Source organism: Pezoporus occidentalis, unplaced genomic scaffold (assembly GCF_034315485.1).
Source record: "Pezoporus occidentalis ecotype Australia unplaced genomic scaffold, CSIRO_AGI_Poc_V1 ctg57, whole genome shotgun sequence".
Lineage (NCBI taxonomy): Eukaryota > Metazoa > Chordata > Aves > Psittaciformes > Psittacidae > Pezoporus > Pezoporus occidentalis.
Window position 1 is genome coordinate 1,696,270 of NW_026915910.1, and position 17,137 is coordinate 1,713,406.

At 41.6% G+C, this 17,137-nt stretch overlaps 2 protein-coding genes across 4 annotated transcripts in view; one reads left to right on the top strand and one right to left on the bottom strand.

Moving 5' to 3' along the window:
• The window catches only part of GCFC2 (GC-rich sequence DNA-binding factor 2), a 21,972-nt gene extending 17,138 nt beyond the window's left edge, over positions 1–4,834 (top strand). For 2 of the 3 annotated variants that reach the window (XM_062638428.1, XM_062638429.1), the window contains exons 13-18: positions 153–274; positions 1,268–1,344; positions 2,104–2,170; positions 2,609–2,755; positions 3,103–3,227; positions 3,588–4,834. In XM_062638428.1, coding sequence (XP_062494412.1) covers positions 153–274; positions 1,268–1,344; positions 2,104–2,170; positions 2,609–2,755; positions 3,103–3,227; positions 3,588–3,702 — 653 coding nt within the window. In that variant the 3' untranslated portion in view covers positions 3,703–4,834. Of the gene's footprint in view, positions 1–152; positions 275–1,267; positions 1,345–2,103; positions 2,171–2,608; positions 2,756–3,102; positions 3,228–3,587 lie in introns of those variants that run through there. The other variant, XR_009968447.1, reaches the window with a different exon arrangement.
• Positions 4,780–12,999, bottom strand: MRPL19 (mitochondrial ribosomal protein L19). The gene is made up of 6 exons (XM_062638581.1): positions 12,708–12,999; positions 10,777–11,014; positions 8,994–9,112; positions 8,325–8,459; positions 7,023–7,204; positions 4,780–6,242 (listed from the first exon to the last, which is right to left on the bottom strand). Exons 1-6 carry the CDS (start codon positions 12,997–12,999, stop codon positions 6,024–6,026), a joined length of 1,185 nt encoding a protein of 394 aa, XP_062494565.1. The 3' UTR covers positions 4,780–6,023.
• Positions 13,000–17,137: the final 4,138 nt, after the last annotated feature.

A 17,137-nucleotide genomic window follows, 5' to 3' on the forward strand; every position in this document is an offset into this window, starting at 1 on the left:
CCTCATTCTGGGGGATTAAAGCAACCACTTTGTTAGATTAGTGAGGGACCCTTAGCTTTTTACGTGTTTGCTTCTATTATGTTGCAGTGCCTTGAACTACAGCAGATACGTACTCGCGTATTGTGAGTGAAATGAATTTCCTTATTTTCCAGCATTTGTGGAGAGTGTGTGGGATCCTTTATCTACTTCACAGACAAAGAATCTTGTACAGCTTTGCAACAACATCTTTGTAAAACAAGTCCTTTCAAAAAATAAGTGCAATCAAACAAAAGAGGTAAAAAAAAAAAAAGCCCTTCATTCACTGTGTGTGCTTTCTGTGCGTGCTCTTAAGGGCACTGTCCTGAAGTTGTTTGGTTCTGATTACTTGTTTGTTTTGACAAGATTTAACAGTTAAATTTTCAGCTCTCTCATGCTCTCCTTATTGATGGTGGTGGGAGATGGGATGCTCTTAAGGCAGAAATTAGCTTCTGCTCTAGAAAAATTCTGCCTGTACCTACCAAGAAGCTGATTGTAGATCTAATCTTGCTTCACTTCAGTGGCACTGGTTAGAATTTACGTTTGCATTTAATTATCTTTCCAAGTTTGAGCTTTACATGCTCATAATGCTTCAGTGGTCAACTCCTTAAGCTTTTATTTATGAAGCAGATATAAAACTTTAAGACTTGAAAATCCCTAAAGGTTAATTACTTCACTAGGAGAAAGGCTACTTTGTAATCTTGGCAATCTTTTAGTAATTACTTTTATACCCATAGTTCCTCTAGCATGCCCTTCTTCAGCCTGATTCCAGTTTGATGTAAATCTGGAGGTGTATCTAGTATAAAACTGGTGAAACAGAATGGATATTTAGGCCCTGAGTACGAAAGAAGTATTTTAAGAAAATCTTTGTCCCTTCTGAGCCTTCCAAAGGTGCTGATTTGAAACCATGACTTGAAGTCAAGTGGTACAGTTGATCATAGCTATGTTGTACAGAAAGTAAACTAAACTTCAAAAAAGGTAGGTGGCAGTCTATGGCACCTAAAAGCATGTTGCCTAAAACCACATCTTAACGTATCTATGGTGATTAAATACACTAGGTTAACCCTGTAGGTAATTATAGCTGTGATTTGTCTACTGCTTTTAATATATTACTTCTCAGTGTGTTTTATATACAAGTGGCAGCTTACTTATCTGTAACACTACACTTCTAGATGAACAAAATCAGTGAAGTTGTTACAGACGAAAGAGGAAGTCTTTCTTGTGAGACACATTAATAATTCTTTTTTAATAGGATTTGATGAATGTGGTTATCCTAAGAATGAAGAAATCTGTAGAGGAAGATGTCTTTATTCCTCTGTATCCTAAAAGGTAAGCTGACTCTGGGAATCTTGAAAAAATACAAATTCAGTTCCTCTACCCTTCTTCCTCACAGCTATAGATGAAACATTGTAAACATCCATCAACAGCTATGGAACAAACATGCCTTCTACTGTTTTATTATGGGAGAGGTTATGAAGCCTTTGTCCTCTTCATGAACCCTTTCTAAAAGGATAACTCCACTGACTTAATGCTTTTTTAGTTCTTATAACCGAAAGCTTTTCAATATATGAGATTTACAGTCTGGTTTTAGCATAGCAATTTCTGTCTGAGGGCCTGTCTTAGTCCAGGTTGTCTGGTGTTGTGTACCTGTGTCCCTTGAATTCCTCCTGTTCCAAAAATAGGGGTTTTATCATGGATGCTTATTTCTGGGCACTATTTTGAAGATGGGAGTAAGTGAGAGTCTGGGAGATGTGGGGTTAAAATACAACTATGAGAGAAGCTTTGCTAAAGATGAGGTAGGATGTTTGGTTCTAAGCAGTTCTGTTTTGGTACATATCCATAAAATGCAGACACAGGTGTTTCCAATTGGTAATTCTATTGAAAGTTAATTCGTAGTAGTGGTATTACAAAGGGTTCAAATTGGCAGCTGTTTCCTTAGACATTTATTCTGGTTGTGGCTGTCACTGCTGAAACAATTCCAGAATTAACATTCATCAGTATCTAAGAGATCAATTGTCTGTTTATCTTCCTTTAGAAAACAAACAAACAAAAACTCCGTTACCTTTTTTTCCTTCTTTCCATGACCAGCACTATGGAAGACAAGTCATCACCACATTCTAAGTTTCAAGACAGGCAGTTTTGGTCAGCTGCTAAGGTAGAGAAAATACATCTTTTTTTCAGTCTTTGCAATTCATTTTATTGAAAAAATATTTTGTAGTCAGTCAGGAAATATATCTTCACTCAAGTCTGGCTCCTGGGAGAGTAAAACATTTCTGTTAGGGTGTGGATAACCATTGTGTTTCTCAGGAAGGTGTATTCTTGGGCTTTAACCTGAAAGAGGGGAGATTTAGATTAGCTATAAGGAAGAAATTCTTCCCTGTGAGGGTGGTGAGGCACTGGCACAGGTTGCCCAGAGAAGCTGTGGATGCCCCATCCCTGGCAGTGTTTCAAGGCCAGGTTGGATGGGGCTTGGAGCAACCAGCTCTAGTGAAGGGACATAATGTTATCTTTATCTTACACAAAACTTGTGTTACTGTGTTTTAACACACTTCCAGCCACCCGGTATACATACTCTGTTTCTTTATTACTGCAGCTGCTCTCCAATATTCTTCTTTGGGATGGACTTGTACAGGAAGATACCATACGTGATTTGGGACTGAGCAAGTTGCTGAATCGTTACCTTCTTCTGAACCTCTTAAACACACCACCAGGGCCTGATAATATAGTAAAGTGTCATAAGGTAAAAGGTGACTTGTACATTGGAGGAGGGTTTAAGCAAAAAAGCTTTTATTTTGTTGTTTTTATGAAGAGTGGTTGAAACAAGAGGAAATATTTAAAGATTTTAAAATTTAAACATAATTTAAAATTTAATTTTTTTAAATGATGTTGGTGCATAAAAGCATTTTAGAGCAAATAATGGTCCATAGGTTCTTATGAATATCTCCTTGTAGGGATAGTCAATCTTCGTTTCAAAGAAAAAACACACGCCTCTAGTAATAACCTAATGTGCCAGAAGATCCCTGTCAGAAGTGATGGGACTTGATTATATTGAAAGATTTTCTTCTTACAAACTTTTGGTGTGAGCAGGTGGTTGCGTGTCTCCCAGAAGGGTGGTTCCAAGATCTTGAAAGTGGGTCAACCCTCCCTGAATTACAGAACTTCTGCCAGTACTTGCTCCAGTGTGCCCGTACGCTGCACAAGAATAACCGCAGGTAATAGATAAGGCCTTCCTCGGGATTTGGGCACTTCCTTGAATAATTTGTGTTAAATACTTCTTTAAATACCTTAAGTCTCATGTATTTGACACTTTCAAGGTTATTTTCATTGCATATATTCTATAGACATAAAAGATGAAGTCTAGAATGTAAAGGAGTGCTTCTGCAGTTCTAGTTTGACAAGTTGAGCTGCCAATGTTAGGCACCCTTAGTGACCAGGGTAGCCAAGGTCACTTGATGACAAGCAGCTGAGGACAGATATCTGGTTTTTTAAGATGAGTAAATGTAAAGTGTGCTTAAGGCAGGCACATGGAAGTGCTGCAAGATAATATTTTTTTGTTGTTTTTTTTTTTGTAGTGATGAAACAAAAGAAGTCCTTCTCTTGCTGGTGAAAGTCAAAGCTCTGGGTGTTGTTGAAGGCTTCATTGAAGAGTATAAACTTGAACACCTTAAGTCGATGATTGGGAAATAGAAGATTTTTCAAAGGCCCAGTATTGCAACAAGCCCGCTAGTTACACTAAACCAGCTCTAATATGAAATCTATTTAGTGAATCCTGCCTACTCAAATATGCAGTAGTAATCACTGTCTTACTGTTAAATACTTGAGGTCTCTTTTCCAAGTGTCTTCTACTGCCATCTACTCCTAGGTTAAAGGAGTCCTTTTACAAGTTACAGTTGTCAAAGTAAAGTGATGATTTGGGCATTCTAAGATGTATGACAGTGTTTTATTACTTTATCCTTTTTGGAAGGATTCCTGGAAAGAGAGAAAGTGCCTGTACAATTTGTCACTGCTCACCAGCAGACAACTTCACAAGCTATTTTCAGTATTAATGACTAAATACCACTCTGACTTGGCATCATTGAGCTCTTCTAACTTGTGGTCCATAGTGATTTTGGGTAATGTCCAGCCATCCCTGGTGAAATAGAATTTGTCATGGTGCAGGGGTTTTGACCATAACACAGACACAAGGGAAGTCAGTGGGGCAGTGAGGAGTGTGATGGTAAATGTGGCTTCAGCAAGGGAAAAGCTTTCACAAGAGAACAACTGGGGAAGAGCAGACTCGTTGTGAAGACAGCATCTGATGGGTGTAGTCTTGTGCTAGAGTGGTACAGACAGAGCTGGTGTGCCCACAGGCAGAGCTGTTGGATGCCCTGTTTTGTCAGGCTTTTAATTACAGACGCCTTGATGGCAAGCACAGGAACCAAGTCAGTTACTTTCTAGTAACTGAAGCTCTAAGAAGGTCTTCCTTTTGCTTCCCAGCAAGATCTACTGCCCCTTAGTTCATCATACCCTGATTAGATTTCTAATGTATAACTTTGTATATTTGCACTGAATATTCTTAGATAATAAGAAGGATGCTTTATTGTGGAAACTGTAGTGCATCACAGATTGTGTTTACTTGTGACTATTTCTCCATAGTCTTCCGGGACTAGAATTTTAATTCTTACAGCCTTAATACCTGCGATTTCTTTTGTATTTTTAAGTTAAAATTGTATTTTTGTAAAAAAATTTACCTGTAAATAGTTTTGATCAGTGTTATAGACAAGGTGATTTTTAAAATGTTTTATTCTGAAAATGAAGTAAAAATAGTTTGCTGTGTTAATGATTCCTACAATTCAGATCTTCAACATGTGACAGGAATGTTATTAGAAGCACGAAAAAACTTCAGGCACCATTAGCCTTCATTACCTCTAGGGGTTATGAGCTGATGTTCCACATCCTGCTTTCTAGTAATGGTGAAATTCTGTTGCTTTTCCTCTCAGAATGCCAACAAACTTGCAATAGGTCATCAGCAACCTCCAGCAGCTCCTGACCTCATTGCTTATCTTGTTCTTGTCTCATCCTAGCTGTCTCTCCTGAAGCAACCAGCCTTGTGCTATTATGAAAATGTGACAGATGTTCTGTCACAATTTAGCTCTGTAGGTGGTTCTTTCTGGAAGATCCTGTGCAATGACTTGTAAGCACAGGAACACAGTTTACACCCGCGTGCTTCTGCTATGGATGTATAATTTTGTGAAACCAGCTGTCCCGGTACTGAGAACCTGCTCTGACCCTCTGTGATCATTTATCTTGAACCTTACACTAACTCACATGATTTAGCTTAAACAGCATCGTCTGTCCAGTCTTGTTCTGTTCTTCAGAACTGGTTTCAGAGCATTTCTATTTGTTGCTCTGTTGGCAGAGCAGTAATGCTCATCTCTCAGAAACAGGAATGTTTTTTTAATGGAAAAACTAAACAAACAGTGCTTATGCTGAGAGTATACAGTTGACTCAGACATCTCCACTTCCCTGCAGCCTACTACTGAAGTCAAGCAGTTCTACAACTGGCCCCTCCCTAGTCTGCAAAGAGAGAAGCAGCAGATGTATTTGGAAATGACAATACAACTAACTTGGCTGGGTGATACAAACCCCTCTATCTCGTGAACTGTAATTTTAAAAAGGAACCAGGTTAAAAGCCAGGCTAGACAGGGCTTTGAGTCAACCTGGTCTAGTGGAAGGTGTCCCTGCCCATGGCAGGGGTTTTGGAAGTAGATTATCTTTAAGCTCCCTTAGCTCAAACCATTCTGTGATTCTATGAGGCTCAGCAAAAGGAATGGCTGTTTTCAGAAAGTCACTGCTCAACCACAAGAGTCTGTACACTTTAAAATCTTCTGGAAAGGTTAACTTTATTGCTTTTATTGCTTACATTGCCTATGCATGTAAAAAAAAACCCAACTTGACAACTGATAATCTAAAGACTAAAGTCAAAGTAAGTATTAAATTTCTCCATAACTCCCAAAGTGCAAAAGCCATTACTGTTTTTTAAGCTCTTCGCTCACTTCTTTCCAAATTTTTTCCTCCAGTTTTGAGGTATCATACTCCCGCAGCATATCAAACTCCAGCCAGGGCTTGCTCCACTTCTGTGCTTCTTTCATTTTTTCCTCAGGTAGCTCAAACTTTATTCCTTTTATGTTGAATTGTGGCCTTTCCCACCGTTTTGACCATGGCTTAGGTTTCATTCGTACCTGCAGCTAGTGTGAAAGATTAACAAATTTTAAAACAACCCCAAAGCTTTTAAAGTAATCACAATTTTGATTGTGAGTTTAGCAAAAGGTGAGACAATCACTGCCCTAACAAGGAAATAAGAGAAAACAGACCAGTTTATCAGTGTTAAGGAACTACTACTTTACTCTGTTAGCCAAAAGGGAATTTTTTTGTGTCTACATGACCACTGTCATAGCATCTTGTGAAAAATTTTAATTGTCTTGATTAATTATACAGTCTTTAAATTGACACATTGAGTAAAGTTAAATCATCTTTTGAAGTTCTGCTCCTTATTAAGGAAAAAGAAGAGTAGCCTACTGGGAAAGGGAGGAATGACTGCTCTAAGCTACTGAGTTACCAGACAACACTAACAGGCTCTGCTGGTTTCTGGGTCTTTGCCCAGAATGCAGATTTTAGCTGTCTCTTCCCATCTTACCTTCCTTCTGGGCACCTCGCACTCCCAAATCCATAACCACGTTACTGCTAATGTTTCTGTAAGGAAGAGCTTTCCCTTCTGCACAGTGTTATATAGAGGCATGTGAAAGCCACCACTCCATGAGTATCTTCAAAACTAACTATGGAGGATGGCAGGTATTTATATTTTCAACATTTTGTCACTACAGAAATGGCATAAAGACTCACCTTATTTTGCCACCCTGGTAAACTAATGTAGCACAGAGCTGGTAAACAGCCTGCCAGTATATCAGTCAGATGTGAAAGTTGCCTAAATGATCCTCCACTTTCCCTCTGAAACACATGGCTCTTACCTTGTTTACAGGGATTTCTTCATGGGCTAAACGAGACACAGGTTTCATATTCATATCAAATGTACTATATTCAGGGAGAGCATCTCGCAGGTACATCAGGTTGTCATCCAGCCTCTTTTCCAGCTTCAGAACCTCTATTGACTGGATTCGAGGATTGTACAGTTCATAACGTATTTCAACACCTTGGAGAGAGAAAGTCTGGCTTAATGAACCAAATTCATTAGAAATATTAACAACAAATCAGTATTCAGTGTTACACATTCCTGTATTATTCAAGAACTTCTTTCTACTTATCAGAAAATTAAACATACAGCGCTGTGTGCATGTGTGACTGTATATGTGACTGTGTCTGCACAGGCAAATACCAATTTCCAAGTCAAGTCTTTGATAACAGAATGTCTTAAGAGACATGGATGGCCTGAATTTAAGGAAGATGAGCTTGGGTTTTAAACTTTACTTCCTTTTGGTTACTATGGCTGGTATTATTTAGCTCACTGTGTGTGTAGTGTGTATAAAGAAGACACCCATCCCTTTCATATTTATTCTCAAAACATCAGTATTTGTACTGCCACCCATTTTGTCATAGACCAGAATAAGAACCTGTTAATAAATGCTGCTAATTTGTTGCTTGTTAAACAGTTCATGTGTACATCCCCAGTTCATGCAAATACACAGCACTCAAACTGGGCTGGTATTTGCATGGCTAGCAGAAGACTAACCAGGCTCAAAGCTAAGCACAACCATAGTGAATTGCCTTCAGTCTTTCAGAACACAGATCTATAAATCACTAAATATAGAAAAAAAAATTACTACACAGTTCCATGCCTTCAATTATAGAGCACATCAACATCGCTGTGTATACAGTTTTAAACTTGCACTATCCTTAGTAGCTAGGATCATGATTTCACTTTCATCTGCTTTCATCATCTCTCCACAGACTAAATTTCTACACCAGGTATCGCTTCACATACACCTCCAACATTTTTTTAGTTTAACTTTTCTAGCATAGGTAGTAGCAGCAGGACAAGGAGGAATGGGTTTAAACTGAAAGAGGAGAGATTTAGATTAGATATTAGGAAGATGTTCTTCCCTGTGAGGGTGATAAGGCCCTGGCACAGGTTGCCCAGAGAAGCTGTGGCTGCCCCATCCCTGGCACTGTTCAGGGCCAGGTTGGATGGGACTTGGAGCAACCTGCTCTAGTGGAAGGCGTCCCTGCCCACAGAAGGAGGGGTTGGAAATACATGATCTTCCAACCCAAACCATTCTATGGTTCCATGATAATTAGCACAGTTCAAAACCCACCTTGATCTTCTATAACATTCCGAAGAACAAAGGTAGCGCCAAGTCCTTTTCCTCCTCTTTGAATGCAGATGCCTACAAACCGGTTGGTTTTGTTATTGGCATATGGATCTGCAGTAGTAACAGCGAGGATGCTGCCTGCCAAAAACCAATACATGAAAATAAGTAAGAGTGGTCAAATAAATACATACCAAAATGTGGGAAGAGAGTCAGACAAAGTATATGCCTTCAGTTACGTTATGAAAATGTTTTATTTTCCATGAAAACTGCCAGAATCAGAATAAACTTCAAACATGCCCTGAATTAATGTATGTTAAAGTGATTCTGCAGGTTAACTATGAAGTTTCCTCACCTTTGCACCTGCCCCTTTATCATTTACTCTTGACTATCCAGATTGAATAGAAATAATGTATTTTCCTTTCTTGAGCCTTACTGGTAAACCATATGCTAAAGTTCCAGGATTGAAAAAAAAAAAACATGAAAGAAACTCATCAGTATTATATTTTTAATGGAAATCATATGCAAATATGAAATTAAAATGTGAAGTAGCATGTACAGGAACACATACTAGTTGATCTAACACACCTGACACTATTTAACAAAATCTGACCACACTTTTTACCCAACCCCACACCATAAAACACTGATAAGAGTTTTAGTGCTGTTACTGACCAACATAGAACTCGGGGATGTTAAAGACTTTTCTTCTCTGTATCATATCCTTCCTTTCTATATAGTACTTAAAGGGATCGGTTCTTCCTCTGGGAGGTATAAATTCAGGGCTCAGGAACCTAGAACAAAATTCAAACTTTTAAAGTATGAACCAAAAGCATTTCCATAAAAAGTATCAGAGAATTTCAAGTATTTGGCCTAAAAATTAGCCACCTGTTAACCACTGATACCAGCTGCCTTTTCAGAGATACAAACTGCATTCAGGAAGTTACCAATTATTTTTTTTTGTGTGAGGTTTTGTTGTTGGGGTTTTTTTTGTTCACTTATTTCATTCTTTTAAACAATTTTTCAAAAACAGTAACAAATGTTGGTCTTCATGGATTGACTGAAAGAGCTGAAGTTCAGTTACTGCTGTCACAGCTAAGGAATAGGTTATATAACTTTAATTGTAATTCATGCGACAGAACACGAATTACACATTTAATTACACATTTAATGACTTTATAGTAATAGATACAGAACAATGTATTACCAGCTTTTACAAACCAATTCTACACAAGACACCACATAAATGTTTTTTTTGTGTGTGTTAGAGAGGCTTAAAGGGGCTCTCAAAACTATTTTCTGCTCCGACAAATTAAACAATGCCAAGGAATTTCCTCATGCCCTGCAACTCAATTATCCAAGTGCTGAGCTGAAGGCACACATCCTGACAAGGTACTGGCCTGGGCTGAGGACTGTTTCCAACAGACCATTTGGATATGGTCACTCTGGTTTGGATGGTAAGACCAGTTGGCCTCAGGGCTCGAGAATGAAGCTGGACACATCTAATTCACTAGCACAGATGTATCTTAAAAGTTCTAGATCTAGCCCGAAGAGAAGTGCCCAACACAGAAAAGGAGGACAAATGCAAACGTGCCTTACAAACCTTACAGGGGCTGCAGTGGGGAGCAAAGGGCAATGTGCATGGCAGCACATAGGCTGTGGTTGGTGCTGCTGCCTAAGTAACTTCAACCCTACTCATAATCTTCAAAGCTGCACAATCTTGGAAGAATAAAACATCATTTAAATGTAGCTGCCTGTCCTGCTGCATCACACACTGCATTTCTTACAGGAGCCACACAGACTCTTCACTTCTTAAAGACGTTTCCATAAAGAGATCTTAAGACAGAGAGGAAATTTTTGCAGTCTGTTTTTTAATACCTTCCCCACTCTTAGGCTGCCTACATGCTACGGGGTGGGTTTTTTGGGGGCAAGAAGGAAAGATGACCAATACAGTACTACCACTCTCCTTCCAGACACAGCACTGCAGTTTTAACCACCGTACTATCTAAAGCAATGCAAACTGGTTGAGGTGAAAATAAAACCACTCGGAACAAGAGATGCATCAGGAGGGTTACCACTGACATCAGGTCCATTTCACAAACAGCAATGTATGTACTCACAGCTGATCTCAAGGGCTAGGGCAAAGGCTGACACAGGACCCACGTCCCTGTCACCATGTGGAATACTGAGGGGCTGCACGCCTCTAACAACCGCACACATTAACCCAAATTTGCAAAAGTGGTTATGCTATACAGTTTTTCATGTTTCACAGCTTTCAAGAACCCTAGAACACAGCATTTTAAGGGGGTTTAAAGCATATTTAAACACAAATAGTCTTTATCAGAACTTCGAACACGCTTTTTGCGTAGTAACACCTTGCAGCTTTAAGGAGGGGGTCACACGAATCCCAGCTCCCAGAGAAAACGCGCCCGCTGCCGTATGCAGCAGGACACCCTACCTCCTCTCCTCTTGCTGCTTCTGCTTGTCAACAATGACGGGCTTCGGAGGCGGCTGAAATTTTGCTGGTTTTCCATCGCTGTCCGTTCGACACCCCGAGGAAGAAAAATACCCTACAAAAGATAAAACAGTATCTAACCCCGTGTTTTCAAGCTGACCAGCCCCCAACAGCCACGCAGCTCCAGGCTCCCCTCCCGCAGGCCCTGGGCGCACAACCGCCGGCCCCGCTTTCCGGCACACTGATGGAAAGAGACAGGGACAGACGCGGAGGAGCAAACAGAGGGCAGCGGGCAGGGCGGGCGCTCACTGCTGTGCAAGGCGGCACTCCTCCACAGCAGCCTCCCGCACGCAGCTGCCATGACACTGCGGCCGCCTCCGGCCCGGTGGCGCGTGCGCGTAGCGCCACTATGGCGAGCGAGAGCGGACAAAGTATTCCCGGGCGGGAAGCGGGGCCGTGGAGCTGCCTGCGGCGAAGTGAGGGGCCGAGCCCGCCTGGGCTCCTGTGGAGCTTTCCCACTCCAACACTTGGCTGGGGGGCGGCCCAGCTCCTACCTAGGAGGAGTTTTGGGTGTGGAAAAAGTGTTCAAGGCCAGGCTGGAGAAGGCTTTGAGCGTCCCGGTCTAGTGGAAGGTGTCCCTGCACGTGGCAGGAGGTCAGAACTCTATGAGCTTTCAGCTCCCTTCCAACCCAAACTATTCTATGACCTAAAAGGAGGACCAGAGTGCACCCGGCCCTAAATCAGCCATGGGCAGGTGCTGTGGTGTTGGGCTGCACTGCTGCAGCTGCCAGTGTGGCTCTGGGCTTACCAGTGTCAGCAGGAATACAATGCAGGCACACTCACAGTAATTCTTCTGACCACTGGGGGAATCCAGCAGGGTTTGTTAATGCTGGTTTTGATGTGTGCAAGTGTTCATACAGTGTCCAGAAACCAGGTCCTGTGTGTTTTCGTGGTAGAAAAGCTCAGCTAATATTTTTTTCTAGGCCATTGTTAGCACTATCCCTAATTCAAATGACCTGCAGTCCCAGTGTTTTCACCATTACTGGTTTAGAAATTATGATACACATTAGTGTTATGGAGCTACTTTTAGTATGTATCATGAGGGGAGAGGTGGGCCATAAGAGGAAATTATGAGGGGCTTGAGGGTTGGCTGAGAGGGGAGATTGTGGGGTAAGAGCAGGGGCAACCATGGGCCGTGAGATAACAGGGTAGCAGTTGGGCTCGATGGTTTCAAAGGTCTTTTCCAACCTAGTTGATTCTATGATTCTGTGTGTGTTTCTGACAGATTTCCTCAGGTATCAGTAGCAGTCTGGATTCAATTAGCCACTACACAGGCAGGAGAAAAGTGAAGCTTAAATAACTTTAATAAGTGGAGCTATAAATGACACCTCACTGTTTAAACTTTGCAGGGATTCACTTCAAAATATGCCTGACCTCATCAACTAATTAGATCAATCACAAGGTTGCCTGTGATGTTCACCGGGCCCCTTGTATTGGTGGCAGCTGATTCTGTAGCCTGCCTGAGTCCCCACATTAACAGGAGTTATTTTGCAGTTTGTGATCAGCTCTTTGGTTATTTAACCGTGCTTTAGAAGACGATAGGGTGCGCAGAAGACAAACTGCAGTATTTCGTGGTAATAATCAGGGCATGGATAGGACACAAGAGGGCACTCTGACCCTTAAAATAACAAAAAATCGCCAACACTGGGCGCATCCCTTGAAGTACAGGCTCCTGCTCCTTCTCAAGATTTTTTATTAAAGTTCTTGTCACTACCTAAACACTATTAAAAAGGCAGAAGAATGTACCCCCACAGGAATGAGAAATAGAGCATATGGGGTAATTCCAATAACTTCATGGTGACCAAGGAGGTCCCAAAACTGCTGTAAGGAAATGTTTGGGTTACAGCTTGGAAAACTGTGAGTTTCTGGCTCACAACTGTCTTTAAAGAAGAGAGTTAGGCGCTTCAGTATAAGGGAGCCATTTACAGCTCTTTGGCTGACCACTGTTGATTTCAGCTTAACAAGATCATCCTGACAGGCTGGAACTGCACTGAGCTCAGGGCTTCCCAAGTTACCAATAGGAAACCTCACTTCTCTTGAGGTGCCCCGCAGGGCCCAGAACCTTGCCCCTGCACTGTGTAGCTCCTGTGTGGCCTGTTGAAACACCTTGGTATCAAGGCACTGCAAATTTGCTTGGGACTGGTCAGGTATGCCCCAGCTTTCCATTTTTAAGAAGCACAAGTGGAGGTTGTTGAGGTAGACAAACAAACAGCAATGCACTGAGAGATTGGGCTCACTCAATTAGCCAGCTGGATGTGCTGCATCTCCAGCGTATTTGAAAACCAAATCTCTTTTAGTATGGGCAACGTATTCTCTCTCAGGTCACCTGTATAATTGGTGCCTCTTGGACGTAGTAGAAACACAATTCCTAAGTAAAGATTTCATTGAATGATGGTTCTCCTCATTAAAGGAAAAAAAGCTGATGTTTAGGGACTAAGTGGGATGAAGGAGACCTGCCCTGTGTTTTGCTCCACCCTTTCTTTGTGACTCTGAGTCACTGTTGTTTTCTATGCTTAATCTCAACTTCATTGTAAGCAAAGCCTGAAGAACAGACCTTCTCAGACCATATACTGCTTTTGGCCAGATAGAGAAACGGTATGTATTTCTCATGTGGAGATGCCCAACAGGCTGTTGGCTCAGAATAGGTTCAAAGACAGCTGCTTCAGGTCTAGGACACACCTGGGTTCACAGGACACTGGATGTGAAGTAAGAAATACCAAAAATTGTTACCAGCATTTGGGCAGGACTCTTGCTCTGAGTTGTGTGGAAATTGGCAGGCTGCTTCCTGGCTTGAGCAGACTTGCCTACCTGCATCTAACACATGGGATTCTTGTGTCCCCGTGAAGCCAGGGATGCAGTGCTTCAGTCCAAGCACAGATGTGTGCATCAGCCTCTGCAGCACCAGGATAAGGGCAGAAACAGTCTGTACTGCAGTCTGAAATCCCACAGATTTCTTCCTAAACACCTAAGGCCACTTTGCAGCAACCCCAACACAGCTGTCTGTGGAGTGGCAGAAGGTGTGAGGAAGGGAGTGAATTTTCATGCTGCCCAAGGAAACTTGGATGTCTTTTTAGAGGAAACACAGCAGAAGATGGTAACACATGCACTTATTGTTATTATATCTCTAAACAGAAAGAGAGTCTGAGCTGCTCTGGAGGTGTAGTCTGTTGTGCATTCAGGGTTAAGAAGAGGCAGTTGGATTTCTCCAGATTCCAAAAGAAATGGGGCTGGCTTATGGAGGGCCTTCCCCACCTCATCCTCTCTGGGTGTGCAGAAAACCCTTGTGGTCATCTCCTTCAGGAATGGGAACAAGCATTGGCTCAATACAGACCTCAAATCTTGCCATAGTTTGGTTTCAGTTGGATTTGGAAATGGAAACATTGCTTTTGATAATTCTTTTTTTAAAAAACCTTACTTTGGCATTTGTTACCTCAGGAGTGAAGCTCCTGACATTTATGCAACAGTGTGGCACAAGTGCATCTCTCATACTCTTGCTTCTGTTTTTGTTGGTTTGTACAGTTGTAACACCAGGTACAGAGCCTGGAAGTGATCCCTACTCACAGAGGCATCACTCAAATGTCAGAGTGGGAGGAAGAAGGTCTATGGGGTGAATTCTCTCAAGCATTCAATGTACCCTTATTGCTAGGAGATGTTGGGCTTCTGAGGGTCTCCTGAGATGCTTTTCCAGTGGAGGAATGGAGGCCTAAGTAAGCTAACTGGAAGGACAAGGACAGGCTCTGGTGTGGAGTAGCTCCACTGCTCCATGGCTTGCATGGTGACATCTTCCTGAGAAAAGCATCCCAGAATCTGCCTTTGTCCTAGCCAAGTTGTGCCCTTTACAGAACAACCATCAGGTCATTCATAGTTGCTGTAGCCTTACGAGTGGCTGGTGGACACAGACATAGCTTCCTTTGGACTGAGCGGCCATGTATATCACACAGTCCAGGAGTATCTGAATCCTTCAGGGTCTCTTGCAAGACCAGGTCAGCACAGGCACAAGGCAGTGCCTGGATTCCTCTGAGCCCTACTTATCTGAGGTATCAAACCAGCTCTATAACCTATGCTATAAAGTTTTGATTATAGCGGATTTTATTAGAATATTTAAACAATCTGGTGGTGGCTCTAGTCTTTCTGGAAGCTTCTGTTTAATGAGACATGAGTTGTTAGTTTAATCTGAGTTGACCTTGCTGAAACTTAGTAATTGGAGATATCCGAAACTGTTGCTTAAAATAACTTAAGTTGTCAGACCCTTCTGGCTTCGACAGCTGTTCATTAAGGTGGCCACCAAGCATCCACAATTACATTCTCTACCTTACTGTAGAGCAAGCAAAGAGGAGAAGATCTGTTCTTCAGACACATCGTCCTAGCACTGTACTTGGAAAACTGATGGACTGGAAAATCTTCAGCTCACTCTGTCAAAACACCCCCAGGCCTCCACTGTTTTGGAGCATACATCCTGTTGGAGTCACGTGCATGTAGTTAACTGCCAGACCAACCGCATGTTCTCTCCTTTGAGTGCAATTGCTGGAGAAGTGATCCACATCTACTCCCCTGAGGCTGAGGCTCCTGAAGGGCCTCTGGCAATGGGCATAGCTTCCATGGCACATCACCATCATGTTCTTGTACACCTATTTTCTTCTGTTTCCTTCTCTTTTTGTTGCATTCCAGGCTTGAAGCATAAATTGTTATTGTATAACCTTTATGCGAGAAGCAAAAAAAAGAGGTGTCAATGATTTCTCTCAGGGTGCAGGAGATATATGAAGTATGAACTGGTCTGTTGGCAGCTTTGCCAGTGCCTTGGTAGATACTGGCCCTATGTTCAGAGTCAGAAGTGTCTTTAAATTCTTCTTGGAATCTGTGTGGTTTTCAGATCATGGAGAATTTAAGATGTGGCTATCTTTGCAGCTTCTCTTGGGTTTTTGCCCTGTAGGGTGCCTGGCACCCTTAGAGACTACAGAACAGACAGCAACACTGTCTTACTTTGGCATTCATGAAACACTCCTTTCTCCTAATTTTCTGATACACTCAGACATTAAGAGGAATTGAATCTAATGTGGAAGCCAATGTTGAAATGAATCTGAAGTCCGTGTGGAAGACAGGTATGGTGTTGCTTCAGAGGTTAAATGAGTCAGACATCATGAGTTTGGAGGGAGATGAAGTGTGTGACAAGGTAAGATTAAGTTCAGTAAAGGATGTCAGAGGCACCTTTTTATTATTTATTTATTTATTTAAGAGGCGCTCTTATTATTTGTTCCCTTATGCAATGAATTCTTGGATCCTCTTGAGTCCTGTGTGGGTTCAGATGCCAACAGGTGTCTGTGTCCCTGAGTTTCTATAGTTTAAGTGATGGAGGGTGACTTTCTGGAGCCATCTTACAGAAAGGTCCACCAGAAACGTCATCAGACAGAGAACTCATTGACCACTCCAGGCAGCATCTTCAGTACTTACATCAAACTGAAAGACAGCTCTTAGGTTGAGAGCATTTACCTCATTCCAGAAATTGGAGGTACTGTCCTTCAGAAACAGTTTGGAACATCTTGAAAACCTAAAGAGACTACTGAGCTGAATGTCCCCGTCTTGTTTCCTGAGATGCTAAATAAAAAATGAGGGGGAAAAAAAAAAAAAAGAAAGAAATCCCATTGATCTTGAAAGGCAAATGTAATCTGAAGACTGATGGGTGAACTCCCAGGTACCTTTACATTTCAAAGTCAATATTTGTTCTTTCTCCATTTATAACCCCATTACTCTGTCTAAGTGGGCAGGAGATTTCAGAAGGGGATCATTTGTTCTTGATTAATGCATTAATGCTAGTAGTTTATCATAGTAAATTATACCTATTATCGCAACCTCCTCATGCAGGAGAAAAGGCAAGATAAAAAATTATGATCAAATTGCTCAAAGTCACAGCTTCTCATTGTTTTAAACAAATCAATCCAACTTCTATACTTCATTACTGTGTGAGCAGGGGCTAAACTGTGGAGAAAATGAGATCCAATATACTTTGCTTTGGAAAAATGTTTTAGAAATCATAACCTTGTTTTCCACTACACTGCTTCAACTGCATGCAGTATTATCACATGAAGATAGGTGGGAGAGAAACTACTGCTTTATTTTATACCTGGTATCTCTAATCCAGCTTCCCCTGGATTCACAGCAAGGCTTTCACCCGAGAACTGGGCTTTGAGTCTCTGCCTCCTCTTCAACAGAAACAGCAGCATCTATGGACACTGGCTTTCTAAGCCAGCTGAAGAAGCCCTCAACTCTTCTAAGTACTCATAACACCGTTTGTAGCAATCTTTTGGCG

Bases quoted from the DNA above. Each gene is read 5' to 3' on its own strand.
- MRPL19 (XM_062638581.1), bottom strand. From the start codon at position 12,999: ATGGAAAGCTGGGGCATACCTGACCAGTCCCAAGCAAATTTGCAGTGC. The intron at 11,015-12,707 runs GTGAGCCAGAAA...TCTTTCCATCAG, and splicing joins TCTCTTCTTTAAAGACAGTT to TGTGCCGGAAAGCGGGGCCG. The intron at 9,113-10,776 runs GTAGGGTGTCCT...ATTTTGTTCTAG, and splicing joins AAGCAGCAAGAGGAGAGGAG to GTTCCTGAGCCCTGAATTTA.